The sequence below is a fragment of the Vipera berus genome (assembly GCF_964194415.1).
Source record: "Vipera berus genome assembly, chromosome: 11".
Taxonomy (NCBI): Eukaryota; Metazoa; Chordata; class Lepidosauria; order Squamata; family Viperidae; genus Vipera; species Vipera berus.
Genome location: NC_138214.1, coordinates 14,332,619 through 14,351,055, shown reverse-complemented (window position 1 = coordinate 14,351,055; position 18,437 = coordinate 14,332,619). Strand labels below are relative to the sequence as shown.

Below are 18,437 nucleotides of genomic sequence, written 5' to 3'. Positions count from 1 at the left end.
ACCCGTGTTCGCGCTTTCCACACGTTCCCGCTCCCCTATCACCCTCAGCGCCGCGGGGGGGGCGTGGCCTGGGCGCGGCCCGCGCGGCCCCAGGGCACGTGGTCGAAAGCCCCGCCCCGCCCCTCGCGCTTCCCAGCAGAGGCGACGGTTGGCTTTTGCGCCCCTCCCGCCGCCGCCTCCTCCAACGGTCGCCCGAGCGCCGACGGGTTGTTTACTTCGCCGGCGGCTCCACCCACTCCTCCTCCCCCCGGCCCTCGCGCCCGGCCATTGGCCCTCGCCGCGGCCAATCCCGGCCCTCGCAGCGGGCGCGGGGAGAGAAGGCGGGTGCGTGTGTGAGGCGCCGTTCCTTGAAGAAAAAAAAAAGTTGTAAAAGGGGAGGGGGAGAAAAACATCCAGCATTCTCCGCCAAAATGCCTTCCTGCCGTGCTGATTGGCCGGCGGCGAGGGAATCGCGCCCGCCGATTGGCTGCCCCAGCTGCCGTTCCATCTGCAGCAGCCGGCCTCTCTGTGTATGTGTATTTTTTTTTCTCTCAGTCACTCATCTTACACGCACGCACGGAGCGGCTCCGGCCTCCGTTTGGCGTCGATTCTACTGTGTGAGAAGATGATTGGACGGCGCCCAAGCCCCTCCTTCCGTGCCTCTTGTCTCTCCAAAAACACACACATAACACGCCTCGGCGTCGTTCCACTCCCTGCCCCCCCCTACTATTAATCACTCCCGCCGTTCATTGGGCCGAGCGGCCGCCCGTCATTCTCAAAGAGGCGGAAAGAACCCACCCGCCAGCCGAGGGCGGGCTGACTGACGATTGGACCCTCTGAGAAAACCCCGCCGACTCCCATTGGCTGCCGCCCCGCCCGCTCCTCCAGACTCGGCCGCGGACTCTCCCCGCCCCGCCTTCTGGGCGGGCCCAAGCGCGGCCTCGCCTGGCGTCCCCCTTTTTCCTCCCCGCCCGCGCGGGAGGGAGGGAGGGGGTGTGGGTCACGTGATGTTTTCGCCGTGGTGCCGCCGAGCCTGCTTGCTGGTGTGAGGAGAGAAGCGGGAGAGTCGGAGCAGCCCGGCGCGTCCGACCGGCGGCCGTGAGGTGGAAGCCGCCGTCGCCTCGTAGGCCGGGAGCCGCCAGCTGGGCCGGCGCCGAGGAGAGACCCGCGGCCGCTCATGTCCGGCCGGGCCTGGGAGACCCTTCCCTCGTGAGGGCGGCTGCTTCCCTCCCTCGCCCGCCCGCCCGCCCGCCCGGCGTAGCGCTTCGGACCCTGCCCCGGCCCCTAAGATGGCGAGCGGGATGCTTGGCCCCGCCGGGGAGGGCGGCTGCCCCGCGCTGGAAGGCAAAGGCGAGGCGGCCGCAGCAGCAGCAGCCACGGCCACGGGAGACGGCGGCGGCGGCGGCTCGTCCAGGCTGGCGGCGACTGAGGAGGAGCAGGAGCCGGCCGAGAGCGCTCCCTGCCCGCCCCCGGCTCAGCCCCCGCACCATCTCCTGCTCCTGCTGAGGAAATCGCCCAGCAGCTCCCTCTGCCTCGTCCAGGAAGAGGACGCCCTCTTGCCCGGGGACCCCGCCGCGCTGGGCCGAGCGGGAGCCCCTGCCACCCCCCTGGGCCGGAGTGGGCCTCCGCTCGCCTCTGCCCGGGCCTCTGCCCTGACGCCCCCGGCCAGCCTCACCTGGGGGGACGACGTGAGGAAATGCGGCTACCTGAGGAAGCAGAAGCACGGGCACAAGCGGTACTTTGTCTTGCGGGCGGAGAGTCACCTGGGCCCGGCCCGCCTGGAATACTATGACAGCGAGAAGAAGTTCAAGAGTAGCTTAAGGGCGGCGGCGGCGGCTGGAGGCAATGTGGCCCTTTGCTGCCCATCTCCCAAAAGGGTGATTCCTCTCTACCAGTGCTTCACTGTCAGCCGGAGGGCAGATGCCAAGCATAAACACATCATTGCCCTGTATACCAAGGATGAGTATTTTGCCATGGTGGCTGAGAACGAGGCCGAGCAAGAAGGGTGGTACCAGGCCATCAGTGAGCTCATGAGCCAAAGCAAGAGAGGGTTCTTGGAGCAGGAGGACCAGGCCGATCAGCAGCTGGACGACGACGACGAGCACTACGGAGCTGCCCTCTGCCCGGGAACGGTGTTCAAAGAAGTTTGGCAAGTCAACGTGAAGCCTAAGGGTTTGGGGCAGACCAAGAATTTGACCGGGGTGTACAGGTTATGCCTTTCCAGCAAGGCCATTCACCTGGTCAAGCTCAATACTGAAGTACCCTCCGTCCACTTGCAACTAATGAACATTCGGCGATGTGGGCACTCGGAAAACTTTTTTTTCATTGAAGTGGGCAGGTCAGCCTCCATTGGACCAGGTGAGCTATGGATGCAAGTAGATGATTCGGTGGTTGCTCAGAACATGCATGAGACTTTTCTAGAGACCATGAAAGCTTTAAAAGCCTTCTCTGAGTTCAGACCTCGCAGCAAGAGCCAGTCTTCTGGTGGTGGCAGCAGTACCAATCCTATTTCCTTCATAACTACCAGGAGGCATCTTGGTAATCTACCCCCTAGCCAGACTGGCCTACAAAGAAGGTCCCGAACTGAAAGTGTTACAGGGGGGACTCCTCCCACTACCAAAAGCAGCAGTGCTTATCGCTTCAGAACTTCTAGTGAAGGGGAGGGGACGATGACCAGACCATTTAGATCAGTTACTGGAAGTCTGATTCATTTGAATACTGCAAGGATGAACTTGGGCCGCCAAGAAGGGAGTGGACGATACGTTAGAGCAGCATTTAGCTCTTCTTATCACACCAGGTCTGCCTCTCTACCAGTTTCTCATTTTCCTTCTACTACTAGCCCCATCAGTGTTTCTTCGGGAAGTGGGCATGGATCGGTGACCGATAACTTTGTAAGGCCTTCCAGTTCATCTGTATGTGGGTCCCCAAGCGATGGAGGTTTCATTTCCTCTGATGAATATGGTTCTAGCCCCGGAGACTTTAGGTACTTTCGTGTGAGAAGTAACACGCCAGATTCCTTGGGCAATACTCCACCAATCAGAGAAGAAAATTGTTTAAATGAATACATGTCCATGAACAAACAGCAGGCGGATAATAGTTCAAGAGATGATTACCGGGAGGCTGACAAATGCTTTAGAAAAAGAACGTACTCATTAACTAAGCCCGCTTCAGTACCGGGACAACAGAAAACAACACAAACTACTTTAGATGAAGATTCCTCTGGAAGCCATGGACGCCTGTCTTGTTCTGAATCGCCAAGATTCAAAAATAACCCTGAACTTGAGTATGAGGAATCAATTCTTGATTCTGTATGCAATCCAAGCAAGAATAAAGCCAGAGATGATGGGTACATGCCAATGATGCCAGGAGTTGCATCTTCTCTCACAAGCAACAGTGACTACTTGCCAATGACTCCTAAAAGCATGTCTGTTCCAAAACAGATTAACAGTTCCTGGTTGTCATCTCAGGCTGATTCTAAAGGATACATGATGATGTTTCCCCGAACTGTCTCCTCGCCTGTACGTAATCCCTTAACTGAGTTTAATACTAAATCTGGTCATGAAAAGTCAACAAATAATGAGTACATGGATATGTCTCCTGGAAATTCTGCTGCTCCAAAGCAACCCTGTGATCCAGATTATATGCATGCCAACATCGATTCCAAAAATTTTGGCTCATATTTCTCTCTCCCAAGAAGCTTTAAGGCTGTAACCGGTGAACATGATGAATATGTTCCAATGTCATCACCTGGAAAATTATTGTATGTTGGATCTGAAAATGGGAAAAGCAACGAAGTTCTGGCTAATGGCCTTTCCAGATCACCCCATCTGAAAAGTTCAGAAGAAGGCCTTGCGCAGAACAGGGCTACCAGGCCTACAAGACTTCCACTCGGTACTAGAGGTAGTAACACCATACCAAGAATGTATGATCGCACAATTCCACTTGAGCCATCTAGCCCCGGTGAATATATAAATATAGATTTTGGTGAGAAAGCGAGTAACACGCCATATTCTTTATCTGCAGAAGGCTCTCCATCATCTCTTGGTTCCAGTAGTGACCACAGGCAGTCACCGCTTTCCGACTACATGAGTGTTGATCTGGACGTCCAGTCCCCCAAAGCTGCTAAAGAACTATCTAACTCTTTGACGGACATTTCAATTTATGCAAATTCGAGTATCTCCAGAAATCTGCCTGATGCTGATTATGCTAGGCTTTCGTTTGGTACGGCTTGTGTCAACACGGCACGTGGTCGGATTGATGCCTACACCGAGATGACCTTCAACATGGCAGCTACACCACCTGGACCATTTGCCACAGAGAGCAAAAACGGATTAAAGATTGATAGTCCTCCTTCTATAGTCAACCGACTGTGCATTGTTGACCAATATGCTGGACACAGAGACTTCCCTCTCTCTAATCCTGATCCTCCCGTAGTACCTAAAGTCATTCGAGCTGACCCCCAGGGACGGAGGCGGCACAGCTCCGAGACCTTTTCTTCTGCAGCCACCGTGACCACTTCTTCCTCTTTCTTTACTGACAGTAGTAAAAGGCACAGCTCGGCCTCTTTCGACAACGTGTGGTTGAAACCCGAGGAACACATTTCAGATGGCCACGAAAGCAAGATGTCCAGAGATACTTCAACTGGGTTTCAGAATGGCCTAAATTATATAGCTCTAAATTTACGGGAGAATTCACTAAACTGTGAGGAGAGCCCTAACACACCAAATTGCCACCTCTCAAACGGTACTCTGAACCTGGAAAGCGGAGTATATGTAAGCATAGATTTCAGCAGATCAGACAGTTTGAAGTGCAACTCTGCGAGGAAAGGTTTGTAATTTTGGCAGGCGCCTGCTCTACGGCTTAATGCATGTAAAGTTTCAACATACTGCTTTGAAATGCAACTTTATAAAATGTTATGGATGCACCTTTAACCCTTTTCATTTTCCCAAACCTTTTCCTTGGGCGGCATCACTATCCCCTAAACAGGGCCCTCCTTCTCTGTTAGACTGCAACACCCACCACCCTCAAAGTATGGTGGGTGTTCAGTTGCTGTCAAGGACAGGTTGCAGAAAACTGAAAGATTCTGAGCAAAACCAACAACATTGACCAAAGAGTTAAATCATTGTCACTAAATCTTAACTCTTTGACATTATATGCTTTTTTCCCCCCTTGTTCAATTGTCCCTATTGTGCTTGGTAATACAGTAGTCAGATTTAAAGCGTTTGGGTAGGCATAAATCATGTTTGCATTTGTAATCCCCAAGTTTGGCTCAAACGTTTTACATCTTTCAGTATAGTAGCAAAAAAAGCAATAGATGTACACATTCTAAAGCATTTTGAACCATCTGTTTTAAATCGTAATGTTTCAGATGCCTGAAATTTATTTTCTAATTCATAGTTTTAGAGACCCCTTGCAAAACAATTTACCTTTTCTCAGGTCTTGGAGAAGAAATGCCCCAATTACAATACAGTCCCCCCCCTTTTTTCCCCCCTGTGGGAGGTCACGTTTAACAGGCTGTAGGCCAAAGCGAGATTTGCAGCGTTATTCATAGTATTTTAACTTTAAAATATAGTAGTTTTATAAAAGTAATTGTTACAATTAACTAAGTTGTATTCTCTTCCCCTAAAGATTTCTGGGAGCAGTAGTTTTTGGAAGAGAAAGAAAAATAGAACACACCTCAGTGTGCTCTATTACATGATTGCATGATTCTAATTACTGTTTAAATTATGGTCACTTAGCAACTAATGATTATTTTCATGTACTCTCTGTACATAGTATTTAAAAATACCAGAATGACAACTGAGTAATAGATGACTGTTTTTTTTAAAGAACTCTTTGTCCCTCCCTGTAAAGACATTATAAAAGTGTCCTAGAGTTCCAACATTTTGAACAATGTTTCTGTGTACGTCTTACATTTTGGGGGCTGAGTCCCCTGTTACAGCTCTCCCATCATCTGTGATTATTGCTTATACTAGCTGAGGGTTGGGGGGGGGGCACGGAGGGATGGGGTTGTACTCCAATGCTTCCTGAAGCCACCAGGTTGGGAAAGTGCTTTACAGCCTATGGAAAAGATTACATAAAAGATGAGTCAGTCCGTAAGCAGGAGGGCACTGGGATTTAGAAAAATATGCAGCTTGCCTTGTTCTTTTCACTTGTTTTGACTCTGGCGAGATTCAGAGCCTTTTAAGTGTTCTCCGTAAGCTATTGAATTTCAGTCGTGTGTGGAATTCGTCTTTCTGTAAATTAAGGGCATTCAGTTTCATTAGAATGAAAACTAGTGAGACCTTATATACTTACTGCCTTTGGAGCTGCTTTAAGAAATAACTCAGTTTATATCTCAAAGTGTAATTTGCACTTACCAGCAATATATACCTATATGAAGTGAGAAATTGGCTTTCTGTATCTGACTGTAGCAATTTTAGACTACAGATTACGTTTTTAGCACGTTACTATCTTTTTGCCTATTGATACCTCACTTGAAAACCTAGGAGAAGGGTTGCGTTTGCCCCTGCTTAATTTATATATTACTCCATACTGAGGTTTACCATTGTTAACTCTTTAAATATGAAAAGAGATGAAAAGTTTGGGACTGGGAGTGAGGACAGTTGCTGAGTTTGGTAGAGTTTAAGATTCTGACTGTTATTTCCTTATTCAAAAGCTACGTATATGCAGTTTGTGTTGATGAGAGTTAGTGTATTGTAGGCAGTTGCTACCATCCAGCCCAGAATTATGAGCATTTAAGCTTATTGACCTAGAGCTCCTTATTTAATCACCATATTTGAATAAAACCTGTTCCCAGTGGTAAAAATGTGGTTTCCCACTTGGAAGTAGTTGGGTGCTTTTCCGTTCCTACAGTAGTAGCGTTTTCAAGTGTCTCTCCTTAGTAATTGCACCAAGTGGAACAATGAAATATAATAATGTCAGAGTAGGTGGCTTACGTCTGTCTTGTTGCTATGTTCTGGCTTTATTTGTAAAACACCACAGGTCCGATAAGACTTTATTCTAACATACTGTAGGAACCCAACTTTCGTGACTACTAGGGCTTCGTTTTGTCGTGTGAACTTTTGAAACAAGGATAAAGTGAATAAACAATGACTAAGTTAACCGTGGCTCGGTACATTCTGTGAATACAGCCTCTCTCATTTCGTCAGTGAGCAAAGAAAGCATGAACATCATGATACGCCTATTCAAACTTGCTTAGGCTACTTCAAGGCTGTGTCTGGGATATGTTTGTCTCTAGATGTTACAGTCTTAATAACAGTCTTAACTCAGAGGTGTTTCCAGTATTCTGTGATTAAGAGCTAACCATAAAGGTGCAGCTTCTGTGGAGGATACAGGCTGAATTGCTCATTTAATTTAAGTATCTCCACTGAAATTCTCTAACGTTGTTTGCGTGTTAAATGCAACAGATTTCCCTTAAGTATGAATTATGAATCTTGATTCCTTTACTCCAAGGCATCATACTTTTCTTACTAAGACAAGCAGTCTGAATGCAAACATTTCTGCTTAAAATTGTAAAGCAAAACGTGAGTTTCCCGTAACTTGTTGAATACATGTTTTTCTCAGCATGTTTCACATTTGGCTTACTAACACATACGTCTTTTGCTTAAAAAAGATTATTGCTTGAACATAATTGCATATAGTTTCTGCAAATAGAACTTGAAAGGGTTTGTTCTTCGAACTCTTAAATATACTAATTAACACAAAAACTTATTGAAGTCTGCAAAGTTTCCTTGTGAGAAGCAAGACTCATCTGCCAGTAATTGTGCTGTACTGAAGTTCCCATTTTTCCTGGGATCCAGAATATTGCTAGCAGTTTTTTCTATTACTATGCCCCTCCTCCAGGCTTTTTATGAATAGGAAGAGTTGATTCCTCTTGCCAAACTACTGGAAACTAGGGAAGCAGAACATTATATTGTGATAAATTGAAGGTGACATCTTGTGAGCAGGAGTAAACATTAGACTGAAGTGAATTGTAACAAAACACCAGTCATTTCTTCTCACAGAAAAGTCAGTTCAGGCTGTGGCAGTTTGTAGCAAAGCAGTGGAAACAGGAGTATCCAATTCAACTCTACTGTTTATTCTCCCAAGCTTGTATTTGAAGCTTCTTTTGGCAAGTGGTTTTAGGAAGAAGTGTCAAGCAAAAAGTCAAGAACCTTTTCCCCAATCTTTTATTTCCCCCCCCCTCCGTAAAGCCCATTTGCTTTTAACACAAGCAGCTCCCGAAGTTTACTACATTAGGTCAGAGCTAAAATGACTTTGTTTTCATTTTCACCTAGCGTTAGGTTGTTCTAAATCAGTGACTCCTCAATTGTATTGTTTTGGCATATGCAGTTGGGAAACAGTTTACACCTCCTCCCCTTATAAATAATTAAAAATGCAACATCTGGTCAAGAATCTTAAAATGGAGGTAATTTGTACAAAAGAAAAAATAACAAAAGATTGAAAATTATTGGGAGAAAGAATATAGGCTAATAATTCTAATAATACACTTTTCAGATGTTTTATAACATTGGGAGTTCCAAGTTCTGGCACAACTGTTTATACATGATGCACATATATGAATTTGGTAAATTGTGTGCAGTCTTCTACAGTGCAAGGAAAGCCGTTTCAAATACAGGCAGTCCTCGACCTAGGATCGCAATTGAGCCCCAAATTCCTGTTGCTAAGTGAGATATTCGTTAGGTGAGTTTTGCCCCATTTCTTGCCGTGGTTTGTTGAGTGAATCACTGCAGTTGTTAAGTTGGTAACACGGTGGTTAAGTGAATTTTGTTTGCGTGTCAGGAGGTCGCCAAGGGTGATCACATGACCCCAGGACATCACAACCATCTCAAATACAAACCAGTTGCCAAGCAGCTGAATTTTGGGGATGCTGCAATGGTCATAAGTGTTAAAAAGAGTCATTTAAGTCACTTTTTCCAGTGCTGTTGTAACTTTGAGTCATCGCTAAACAAATCACTATTGGAGGGCGGTTTAGATTGCAATAAGAATGAAAGAACAAAGCAAGTGTAGTTGACTCTAGTTACCTGGCTTGTAAAAATTACATTGATTGTAATCATGAAAGGAACTCCTCTACTCTTGACCTTGTCCTGTTTGTTTGACCTGAGAAAATTCCATTCCAGAGCACCATCTGTAATAGAAATATTAGCATAGTATTTCACAGCCTGTACTTGTAGAGGGTGCTAAATCTCTAGTTGGCTACAGGGCTGCACCTGCCACCTTACTCCCTTCAGATACTTATCTGGGGCTCTGTGTGTCATGCAGACCTACCCAGCCAATTATATCTTACCAAAATAATCCACTTTTTCTAACCATGACTTGTTAAGCAAATCATGGTTCAATATGGTGTGAAATGTGTATGTATAGCCTGCTCTTACATGCTCAATTTAATAATACGCTTTCTGCATCGTCAGTTCCTATCAGTTTCATACTCAAAGCATTTTAAAAAAAAGTCTTTTAACACCAGAAGTGCAAATCATGGTTTAATTTTGTTTGCGGTTCTGAATTTTTTTGTCTGTTCAGGTTGTAGTTTATCAGTTTATCAGATAAACTACAAATGACAAACGAATGATGAACAAATGACAAAGCAGAAAATACTTTGTTAAACTGAATGTATAAAAATAAGATTGCTTGTTTCCATGCATGTTGTTCACTCCCAGTCTTCTAAACTTGAGAAGGTGACCTATGGATGTTTGACATCATATTATGCTTAAAAGATGCAAAGAATTGTTTTACCTGCAACTTGAGAAGCATTTTAGTAGGGAAATAAGCACAAGAAATATTAAACTAAAATTTTGGTTGAAAAGTTGCATATATGGTATATTGAAAGGAAAAGTGTGGTTGTTGGAAGCTTGGCTTGTATTCCTGTTTAAATTACTAAAACGGCATTTCTTTATTAACATTCTGTTTGGTAAACACTCATTGTATCTTGCAGTAGTTTAATGGAAGTGTTTCAGCTTTAGTATTCTTTAAGCATGTTTTACTCATCTGAATTTATTGATTGTTTAGTGTGCAAATCTGTCTTAACACACACCAGAATCTGTTATGCTACTGATCAGTGTTGGAAGATGTAATAGCATTTAATATTTGCATTGAACTTACATGATTAAAGATTTTCCCATATAAGAATAGCAAACAAAAATCTCTCTAAATTGTTAATGAATTAAATGTCCAAGCTTCACAGTTGAATCTGCATTTTTGTACACTTCTTAAAGTCATTGCCACTTCACTGCAGTCATAAATGAGCAGGAATTTGGGTTTCAAGATTCTACCTGAAGGTCGCAAAAAGCACTTTATAAGTTTCTTCCTAAAACATGTAGGAAGAGAGATCTGAATAATTGCAGGAGTCTGAGAAAAAAAATCTGCATAAGCAAAAGTGAACAAAAAAGTGACACGTGGCTGCAGTTGTATTGGAATGATGTATTCCCTTTCAAATATTGTGCAGACAGAAGCGTCGGTTATTCTGAAGTATTGCTAGCATATCTCCCTGAATTTGAGGAGGCAAATGGGAAGAAAAAGTAGAAAGTTTAGCAGCTGGTAGATTGTCCAATATTGGAATCCTAGCACGCATTACTTATTAAGATTAAATACCCAGGATCTGGTTTGTTCCCAGATGCATAATTTGCTCACATTTGGAACACGAGCCAGGCCTGGTTTTGAAGCTGAAAAGTTTCTAAGCGGTCTAGGGGGAGAAATGTGAGGTTAAAATATGGAGAGTTTTGTTTAAGGTACATAATACAAAAAGGGTTTCTTCGTTAAAAGTGAGGAAATATCTTTTGAAAACTGCATAATCTTACTCTGTGGAAAGGGCTGCTGCAGAGAGGAAGAAGAGAAGTAGGAGAAATCCTCACCACTGCTTGCCCTAAAGTTATGACTCATCCATAAACTGTTTGCATGACCCAGAGAGCTGCCAGCTCTGCCCACCCTGCTAGTTGCTGTTTGTTTGTTTTTTAAACCTGGGTCACATGTAATTTTATTAGGCATCTGAAAGGCAGCCTAATGACTACCTTGGTACTGTACATGTTGAAACAGAAACCTATGGCTTTCTGAGACGAATTGGCTAGGGCAGGGGTCAGCAACCTTGGCTCTTTGATGACTCGTGGACTTCAATTCCCAGAATTCCTGAGCCAGCATGGCTCAGCTTGGAAACCTCTCCCTTTCTCCTCAGCGTGGCTGGCTCAGGAATTCTGGGAGTTGAAGTCCACGAGTCATAAAAGGGCCAAGGTGGCCTACCCCTGCTATAGACCAACTCTACGTCTGGTGGAACTACTGGTTTGTACCTTTAGAGCAGGGGTCTTCAAACCTGGCCTTTTTATGACTCGTGGACTTCAACTCCCAGAATTCCTGAGCCAGCCTGGCTCAGCTTGGAAACCTCTCCCTTTTTTCTCAGCGTGGCTGGCTCAGGAATTCTGGGAGTTGAAGTCCACCAGTCATAAAAGAGCCAAGGTGGCCTACCCCTGGGCTGCTAAACTGAAGAAGACAGAGCATCAACTCATGCCACAACTATTGGAATGGCCATCTTTTTTCCCTCGGTGGGCTGGGGTCCCTCCTGTTGCTTTATGATAAGGGCTTTTCAGCAACTGAAGCTGTACCTAAATGCTGAAATAAACTTCACTCAGATTTTTTTTGCCTATTAGGCCATTGTTGAACATACAGGAACTGTTTCAGAATAGAAACAGTACTTGCAATAGGTAAAATAACTGTTTGCCTGGCTTCTCATCCTGATAGACAGATACAGGTAGTGCCACAATAAAGAAATCTAAATTAAAAGCAGAAGTTTTATGAATGGATACGGAGGTGTGTGTGGGGGGAGAATATAAATTTCTAGTACAAAAGGACTTTCTTTTTTACCCCTTGGGCCCAATTTCTGTTCTATATGACCTCCCACACCCTGGATGTATATATTGGGTCTAACATTAACAAAACACTACAATTGGTGATAGCCACTATATACACCTGTAAATGTTACTATGATTTGCGTCCCCATCTTAATGATTGGGCATTATGCACAATTATTTGAAATGGGAGGCAACACATTGGAAATGATTAAATATTAAATATTTTTAAAAGGACATGTTTTTGGAATAAGTTATTTTAAGAGTCAAGATTTCCTTTTAGGGCGTCAATGATAGAGGCATCCCACTGTTGCTTCTACTTTTGTCTACCCAGGTGGAGGAAGGTTTCCAGTTTAATTTCTTTCCTGTGTAAATCAGATTATCCTTTCTTATATGTGACTTTTATCCCTCCTCCCAGGCTAGAATCCTGCCCTTGACGTGCTTGGGGTTTTTTTGTTGTTTTTTTTACATATAGGAAGTATTTGATCCTTGGTAACATTCAGATATGATCCTAATTTGCTAATAGAATTATTCAACAGGATATTTGTTAACATGTGATTCAGCCCTTTGAGGCAAGAAAGAATGGGTACATAGAGAGCCTGTTGTTAGGGGAGGACCAAATCCAGAGGGAGGAATTTTGTAATCACACTGAACAGTGGGATAGATGATTGTTTCAAACACATTCAGTAAGTGGCTTTAGCATAAATGAAGGGGAGAGCTACTGATATCTTGCAGTGGCTGGAAGAGAGATCATGGCTGGTGTAATTCTAAAAACTCAACGTTCTCACTTTTGTTCTGCTTTTGGAAGTAAAGTTGTTGATTGGGGCGGGCAAGATTTTCATTTATCTCTTCTTTCCAGTAAGTAATCTTTTGTATGTGTGTCATCTACCTCAGATCCCCAATTCCTGAATGATGACAAACCCCATAAATAACACAGTTTAGGATGGTTGATTATATACGCAATACAGGTCTCTTCTCTTTTGCATTATCTAAAGTATAAAAATACCTTAGTTGCTGCTGCTTTCATAAAGAATTAAGGGTAAAAATCTTTAGGCTGTTATGTTTTTGTCCAGTAGTTCCAAAGGAACATTTGTAGGGAGTTGTGAATAAGCCGCTGGATGATAAAATTCTTGCTTATCCTATCCTTTGGGTGGTTGAGAACTTTGGCATTAGTATCAAAAAGTAAGAATAAGGTAAAATTTTGGATTCTTTTTGGATCTGATTCCCTCAGTTATTCAACTGTGTTAATTCTGCAGGAAAATCTTAGGCATCCACAGAATTTTGCTTTATAATCTTTCTTACTTGCTTTGGTACAAGGGATAGTTGGGACAAGTCCCTCCACCTCCAGTGGGGAGCTTAATCCTATTCCTGAGTATAAATTGTGTAGCAAATAACAGCATTTGGGAAAGCATAGGCCTGGGAACAGAGTTTGCTTATTTCAAGGATGCCACGTTCAACCCAGGTGGTAAGTTACTTTGCATGCTAAGTTGTGCCACAATTCGCTAGAAAAAAACAGGCAAGTTTTTTTCTCTGTTGGTGTTTATCTTTTGAAGTATTGTGAAAAATCAACTCTTAGAAAAGCTGCTGTGTGCAAACAGCTTACAGTGACCTGCATGTGCTTTGGTTTCTTCAAAAGTTTTAATTTATTAAACTAATGGATCCCTTGATTTATCTCAGTATGAAATACTTTGAGTCATCTGAATTTCTTCCGTGTTAAGGGGTGAAATGAAATTTTAATTTTTTTTAAAAAAACCCAACAACATTAGGGATTGGACATCATTCTAGTAAAATAAATATCACTCTGCAGAAGTATCCATATATTCTCTGGGCTGCCTTAAAGAAATGCCGGACAAGTTAATCTTCTGGACAGCTGAGATTGTACAGGTTACATGTGGCACCTTAGAAAAGAAATTTGGCAAACTTCCGTGATAGTTGTGAAGAGCAAGGGATGGACTGGGTTCAGTGGAATTTTTTTATGTGGTTTCATTAGCCATAAATTGTCCTTGAAAGCATCTGAATGTGCCAACCAGGATTTTAGTTTGAATTCCCCTAGAAACAATGCGAAACAAGCACCTCTCTCTTTCCCCTCCCATTTCAGTTGCACTAAAATATTTTTGTTCTTTTCCTAGACTGATGGCATTACCATGGAAACCATTGTGAGAAGAGCAGGCTTTCCAGCTGGTATCTCCATAATTGTCTGGTGCTTTTGGAAGCAGGGCCCATCTCCAGCCAACTCTGTTCCCTTCCACCAGCACAGACGCGGACATGCATCATTGGAATGAGATTTCACTGAGGGGTGGTTGAGTCTACCGTCGCGCTAATCCAAATGAACTTTTGTCATGGATGAATTTGGAGGAAAGAAGGGGTTTTTTCCACCTCTCTTCCCCACTCTGCTCTCTGGCTCTCCTAGCACCATCTGTGAGACGATACGAATGCTTGAGTAGAAAAACAATAACTTCCTGCACTGCTTCTACATCTCCTGCACCAGTTTTTTTTTTTGTTTGTTTCAAGAGGTCGCAGTATGAGAGAAGCTTCCTATGATGGGTTTGCTTTTCTAGTACTTGAAGTGATGGATGAAACAATTTACCATTGGCTTACAGTTTTGTCCCCCCCCCCCGCAATTATAAACCCTTTTTGAGAGGATGGGGAACACGTGTCAAGGCGATCATCCTAAGCGAACGTATTTGTAACTCTCATCGAAATCAGTAGATCATAGTTTCAGAGCTACAGGCCTGCAGCTAGTCTTTTGGATAGCAAAATTCCAACACACACACACACACACACGCACACAATACGCCCAGTTCCCATTAACTGAAACAGTAGAATCTGGGAGAACTCTTCGTTTCCATTGCCTGCTTGTTCTTGCATGCACCATAGAGATGCTCTTGTTTACCTTTCTCCCTGCCTCCTCTAGAGTAGCTACCACTTCTCCCTCCCACCTGGGGAAAATAGTCCTTTCTCAGTTGTTCCCCTGGTGGCCGCCGATGGTAGCTGCAATTGCTGGAAAGCAGGTGAACTAACTGCCGGCTGGTGGGTGGGAGCACCTAGCATGCTTGCTTCCTTTTCCTCTTCAAGAGAGAGCGAGGCAAGCAGAGGTCATAAGTCTCGTACTCCATTACGAGGGAGTAAGCGTCAGTGAATTTATTGGTACTTAAAAGGCACGCATGCATGGGGTGGGGCTGTGAATGAACAGTCCCCCCTCGTGCCGATTGATCCCCACTAGGTGATGGTGAGATTTCATAGCCACGAAGAGCAATTTGCTATAAACGAGAAGAGGTACTCTTTTTTTTGTTTGTTTAATTTCATTTTACGGTACAATAAATTTATGAGTTCTATATCTTTTTTTTTTAAAAAAAATAAATCTATGTCCTCTTAAATTTAAGAGTGTTCTGAGAATATTTGGAATGTAAAAAAAAAATAGAACTGAAGAATTGGTTGTATCTTGATTATACTTAAAGCATTTTCTTATGTCCCTGTATAGTTAACTTCTATGACTTTTAAATTTTGGATAAATGGGGAGTTGATTTTTTTATAAGCTGAAATGGGGGGGTGGGGAATTGCAACTGTATATTACCCTTGCATTACCATGTTAATGTGCTGTAGAGCTTTTATAGAGAGAACCCCTTAACCTTACACTTTGATAAAAGATCCCTTTTATTTGGAGCCATTCTTTTATTTTCCCCTAAAGTTACAAAAGTGCAACTAATACTTTATTATTAATAATATTATTATGCCTAATTGGGGAAAAGAAGGCCTTTCTTACTATGGGAGTTGTTTAAAATTGGAAATTCAAAATTATAGCAAAAGCTAGGTACATCATATCCTAGGCTTCTGTCATTAGAGAGCTTGATGCTAGGGTGGAGACATTGAGTGTGCATTAATAATTAGAAGCACTGATATCGGAGTTGAAAGTGGGACGCAGATCCCCAGGTGCCACGTGGCTGATACTCCTTTACCTTGAACATTGTACAAATATGAAGTGCTGCCTCATGTTTTGACATCTGATCTTTTGTAAAGCAAACTAGATCCTTTTCAGTTTTGATGTCCATCACCATGTACTGGAATCTCTTTTTGGGGGGGGGGTTTGATTTGACGTGCTTGTCACCTAACGGTCTAGGGAACTTTTGCCCAATATAGCCGATAACGATGAATTTAGGTGGAGTGCTGTAATCGGAAAGAAGAAGGAAAAAAAAGTTGCAGGGTTTTAAGAGCACAGATGAGTTTCTGAATCTATTAAAACAGGATTTTCAAGGGTAAAGTTAGCTAGTTGCTGCTAAACAGATCTTAACTTTAAAAGTATGACCACTTTTCTAGACCGCAGTGCTGTCTTGCCATGTTCTTTTGGTTAGGAGTCTATAAATTAGCAATGCAGTAGGCTAGCCCTCACCAAAGCGAGCGTCCCGACCAATTTGTTTAGCTTGCCTATCCCAGGATCCCCAATTCTGGGAGTCTGAACATCTCTGGAAGGGTACCAGTTTGGAAGAGGCTGGAGAAAGGTACTTTTACATCTCTTCGTTGAATAAATAAAATTGGGAGGGGTGACAGTTCAAAGAGGTGAATTGTGAAAAAGGCGCGTTGAAAGCCACATGCGCCACATATGAATTCCTGAGGCGGCCGTTAGAGCACTGATTTTACAAATGCTGAATCAATGGGTAACCTCACAACTACTGGTACAAAGACTTAACAGGTACAGCATAATAAAATATGCAATCTTTCTTGTCTTAGTTTACAGCAAGTAACTTATTCAGTATTGTGCTGGAGGACCATCTCCTAAACATATCTGTGTGGGCCACCTTCCAGCCACCCGTTTGATGCTGCTGTAGAGTACAGAGAAACCAACGATGGAACAATGTTTGTCCTGTACATTTTAATTTGATATTGGGACACTTGTCTGTACAAACTGAAAAACATACATGGTTGAAATTGTTCATTATATTTGCTATTTCTGCTTCACTGATCTGTTTAAAGGTTTGAGCTGATTGATCTGGCTGTGTCTTCCATTGTAAATATTGTTACATTGTTTTTTCATGGTAAAATGCAGCACATTTGCAATTTTGGGAGACTAGCTTGAAGCTCTGTATAGTGTTTATATTTATCTGAATTGGCTTTCCATAGAGCTACTTGCAGTAAATGTGTTCATGTAGTGAGTGGTTGAGTGATTCTTTAGACTCCTGACTTAAAGAGTGACACACACCCGTGTTCAATTCATGCTAAGAATGGATTTAAATCTTTAAAACGCTTCATGTATACCTCTTCAACTAAACACTTCTGTGGGGTGTTCTGAATGTCCCAGGGATACTAATTTTTTTTAAAAAAATCAAAACTATAGCAAGCAGGAGCCCAAGTGTCATTTAAATGAAAGTATGATTTAAGGCACTTTTTAATGTGTTATAGTTTAACTCCTATATAGCTCCTTTTTTTTCTTTAAAGCAAGGGGTGTCCAACCTTGGCAACTTTTAAGACCTGTGGAGTTCAGCTCCCTGAATTCCTCGGCCAGAGTGGCTGACTAGGAATTCTGTGGATCGAAGTCCTGAAGTCTTAATATTGCCCACATTGGACAGCCCTGCTTTAAATGGAGCATGGGGAAAGCTTGTTTAAAGCAAGGGGTTGCACTGTAAATCATTCCCAGTCATTCACTTCATTCACAGAAAATGCCTTTCCAGATGTCTAAAGTAATAATATGAGCCAGAGGTCATGAGTGGCTTGTGGTCATTTGTACTGCGGTTCTGAATTTCAGGAAATGCCACGGTTGTCCCAAAGCCCTCCCTTCCCATGTTTCATTCCTCCAACAAGATCATCCCATGCCTAAAAAAAACTGGTTCAAAGGAGCATCTGAATTAAAATGGACACAACAGAAACACTTTATTTTGGGTTGTACTCCAGTAATGAAATAGTAGCCTATAAACAATCCAAAATAGGAGTTGTCTGATATCTGAAAATGGTGTAAATTTGCAATTTGGAAAAAACTTGGGGCAGCTTTTGGAACAATAGAACTTGTCCTCTGAAGAGATCCTCTAGCTGTGTCTCTGAAAATGTCTCCAGCTATTTCAATTCTTGACTTTAGCTCTGGTCTTTGGGTTTGTGTGTCAGGAGGGGGAGATACTGTAAATGTTACATGTGACACTCTCTCCAAGCCCCACAATACTTCGTGGAGCTCTTACAGACCTTCCCACCCCCCTTGAGATCCTGGCCTAATCACAATTTCCCCTTTCCCTGTTCCTTCAGCCCTGTTGGACTAAACTTAGCAGGTTTAAGGATCTTTAAGAATCTCTAAACCTCTGATGCCAGAAGATTGATCCGGACGTATTAAGTGCTCATTGTGATACCTTGCCTTAATCTTGCCACAACTCTAAAAGTCAGCCGGCGGATTGAAAGCTGCAGATCAAGCCAAATGTATGCCTTACCTGGCTTGGCACACGGCTGAACCCAGATGAAGACAAAAAAAGGGTTATTTTTCCTCCTGGAATAAATTGAATTGGTAAAGGAGAATATTCATAGCTCAGGGCTGGAGCGAGGGGTGCTTCGTGGTCTCTGGGCTTGGTGGTTTTCTTGAAGACATTTCATTTACTGACGGTGTTACCTAGTTTGGGTAATGAAATGTCAGCAAGGAAACAGCCAAGATCA

General features: G+C 43.4%; 1 protein-coding gene across 1 annotated transcript; it reads left to right on the top strand.

Annotated features, from left to right (window-relative positions):
• The first annotated feature begins 996 nt into the window (after positions 1 to 996).
• On the top strand, positions 997 to 16,956 carry IRS4 (insulin receptor substrate 4). Its single transcript, XM_081336686.1, has 2 exons — positions 997 to 4,806; positions 13,943 to 16,956. Exons 1-2 carry the CDS (start codon positions 1,269 to 1,271, stop codon positions 13,945 to 13,947), a joined length of 3,543 nt encoding a protein of 1,180 aa, XP_081192812.1. The 5' UTR covers positions 997 to 1,268; the 3' UTR covers positions 13,948 to 16,956.
• The last annotated feature ends 1,481 nt before the right edge of the window (positions 16,957 to 18,437 follow it).

Excerpts from the sequence above, each read along its gene's own strand:
- IRS4 (XM_081336686.1), top strand. The coding sequence starts at position 1,269 with ATGGCGAGCGGGATGCTTGGCCCCGCCGGGGAGGGCGGCTGCCCCGCG.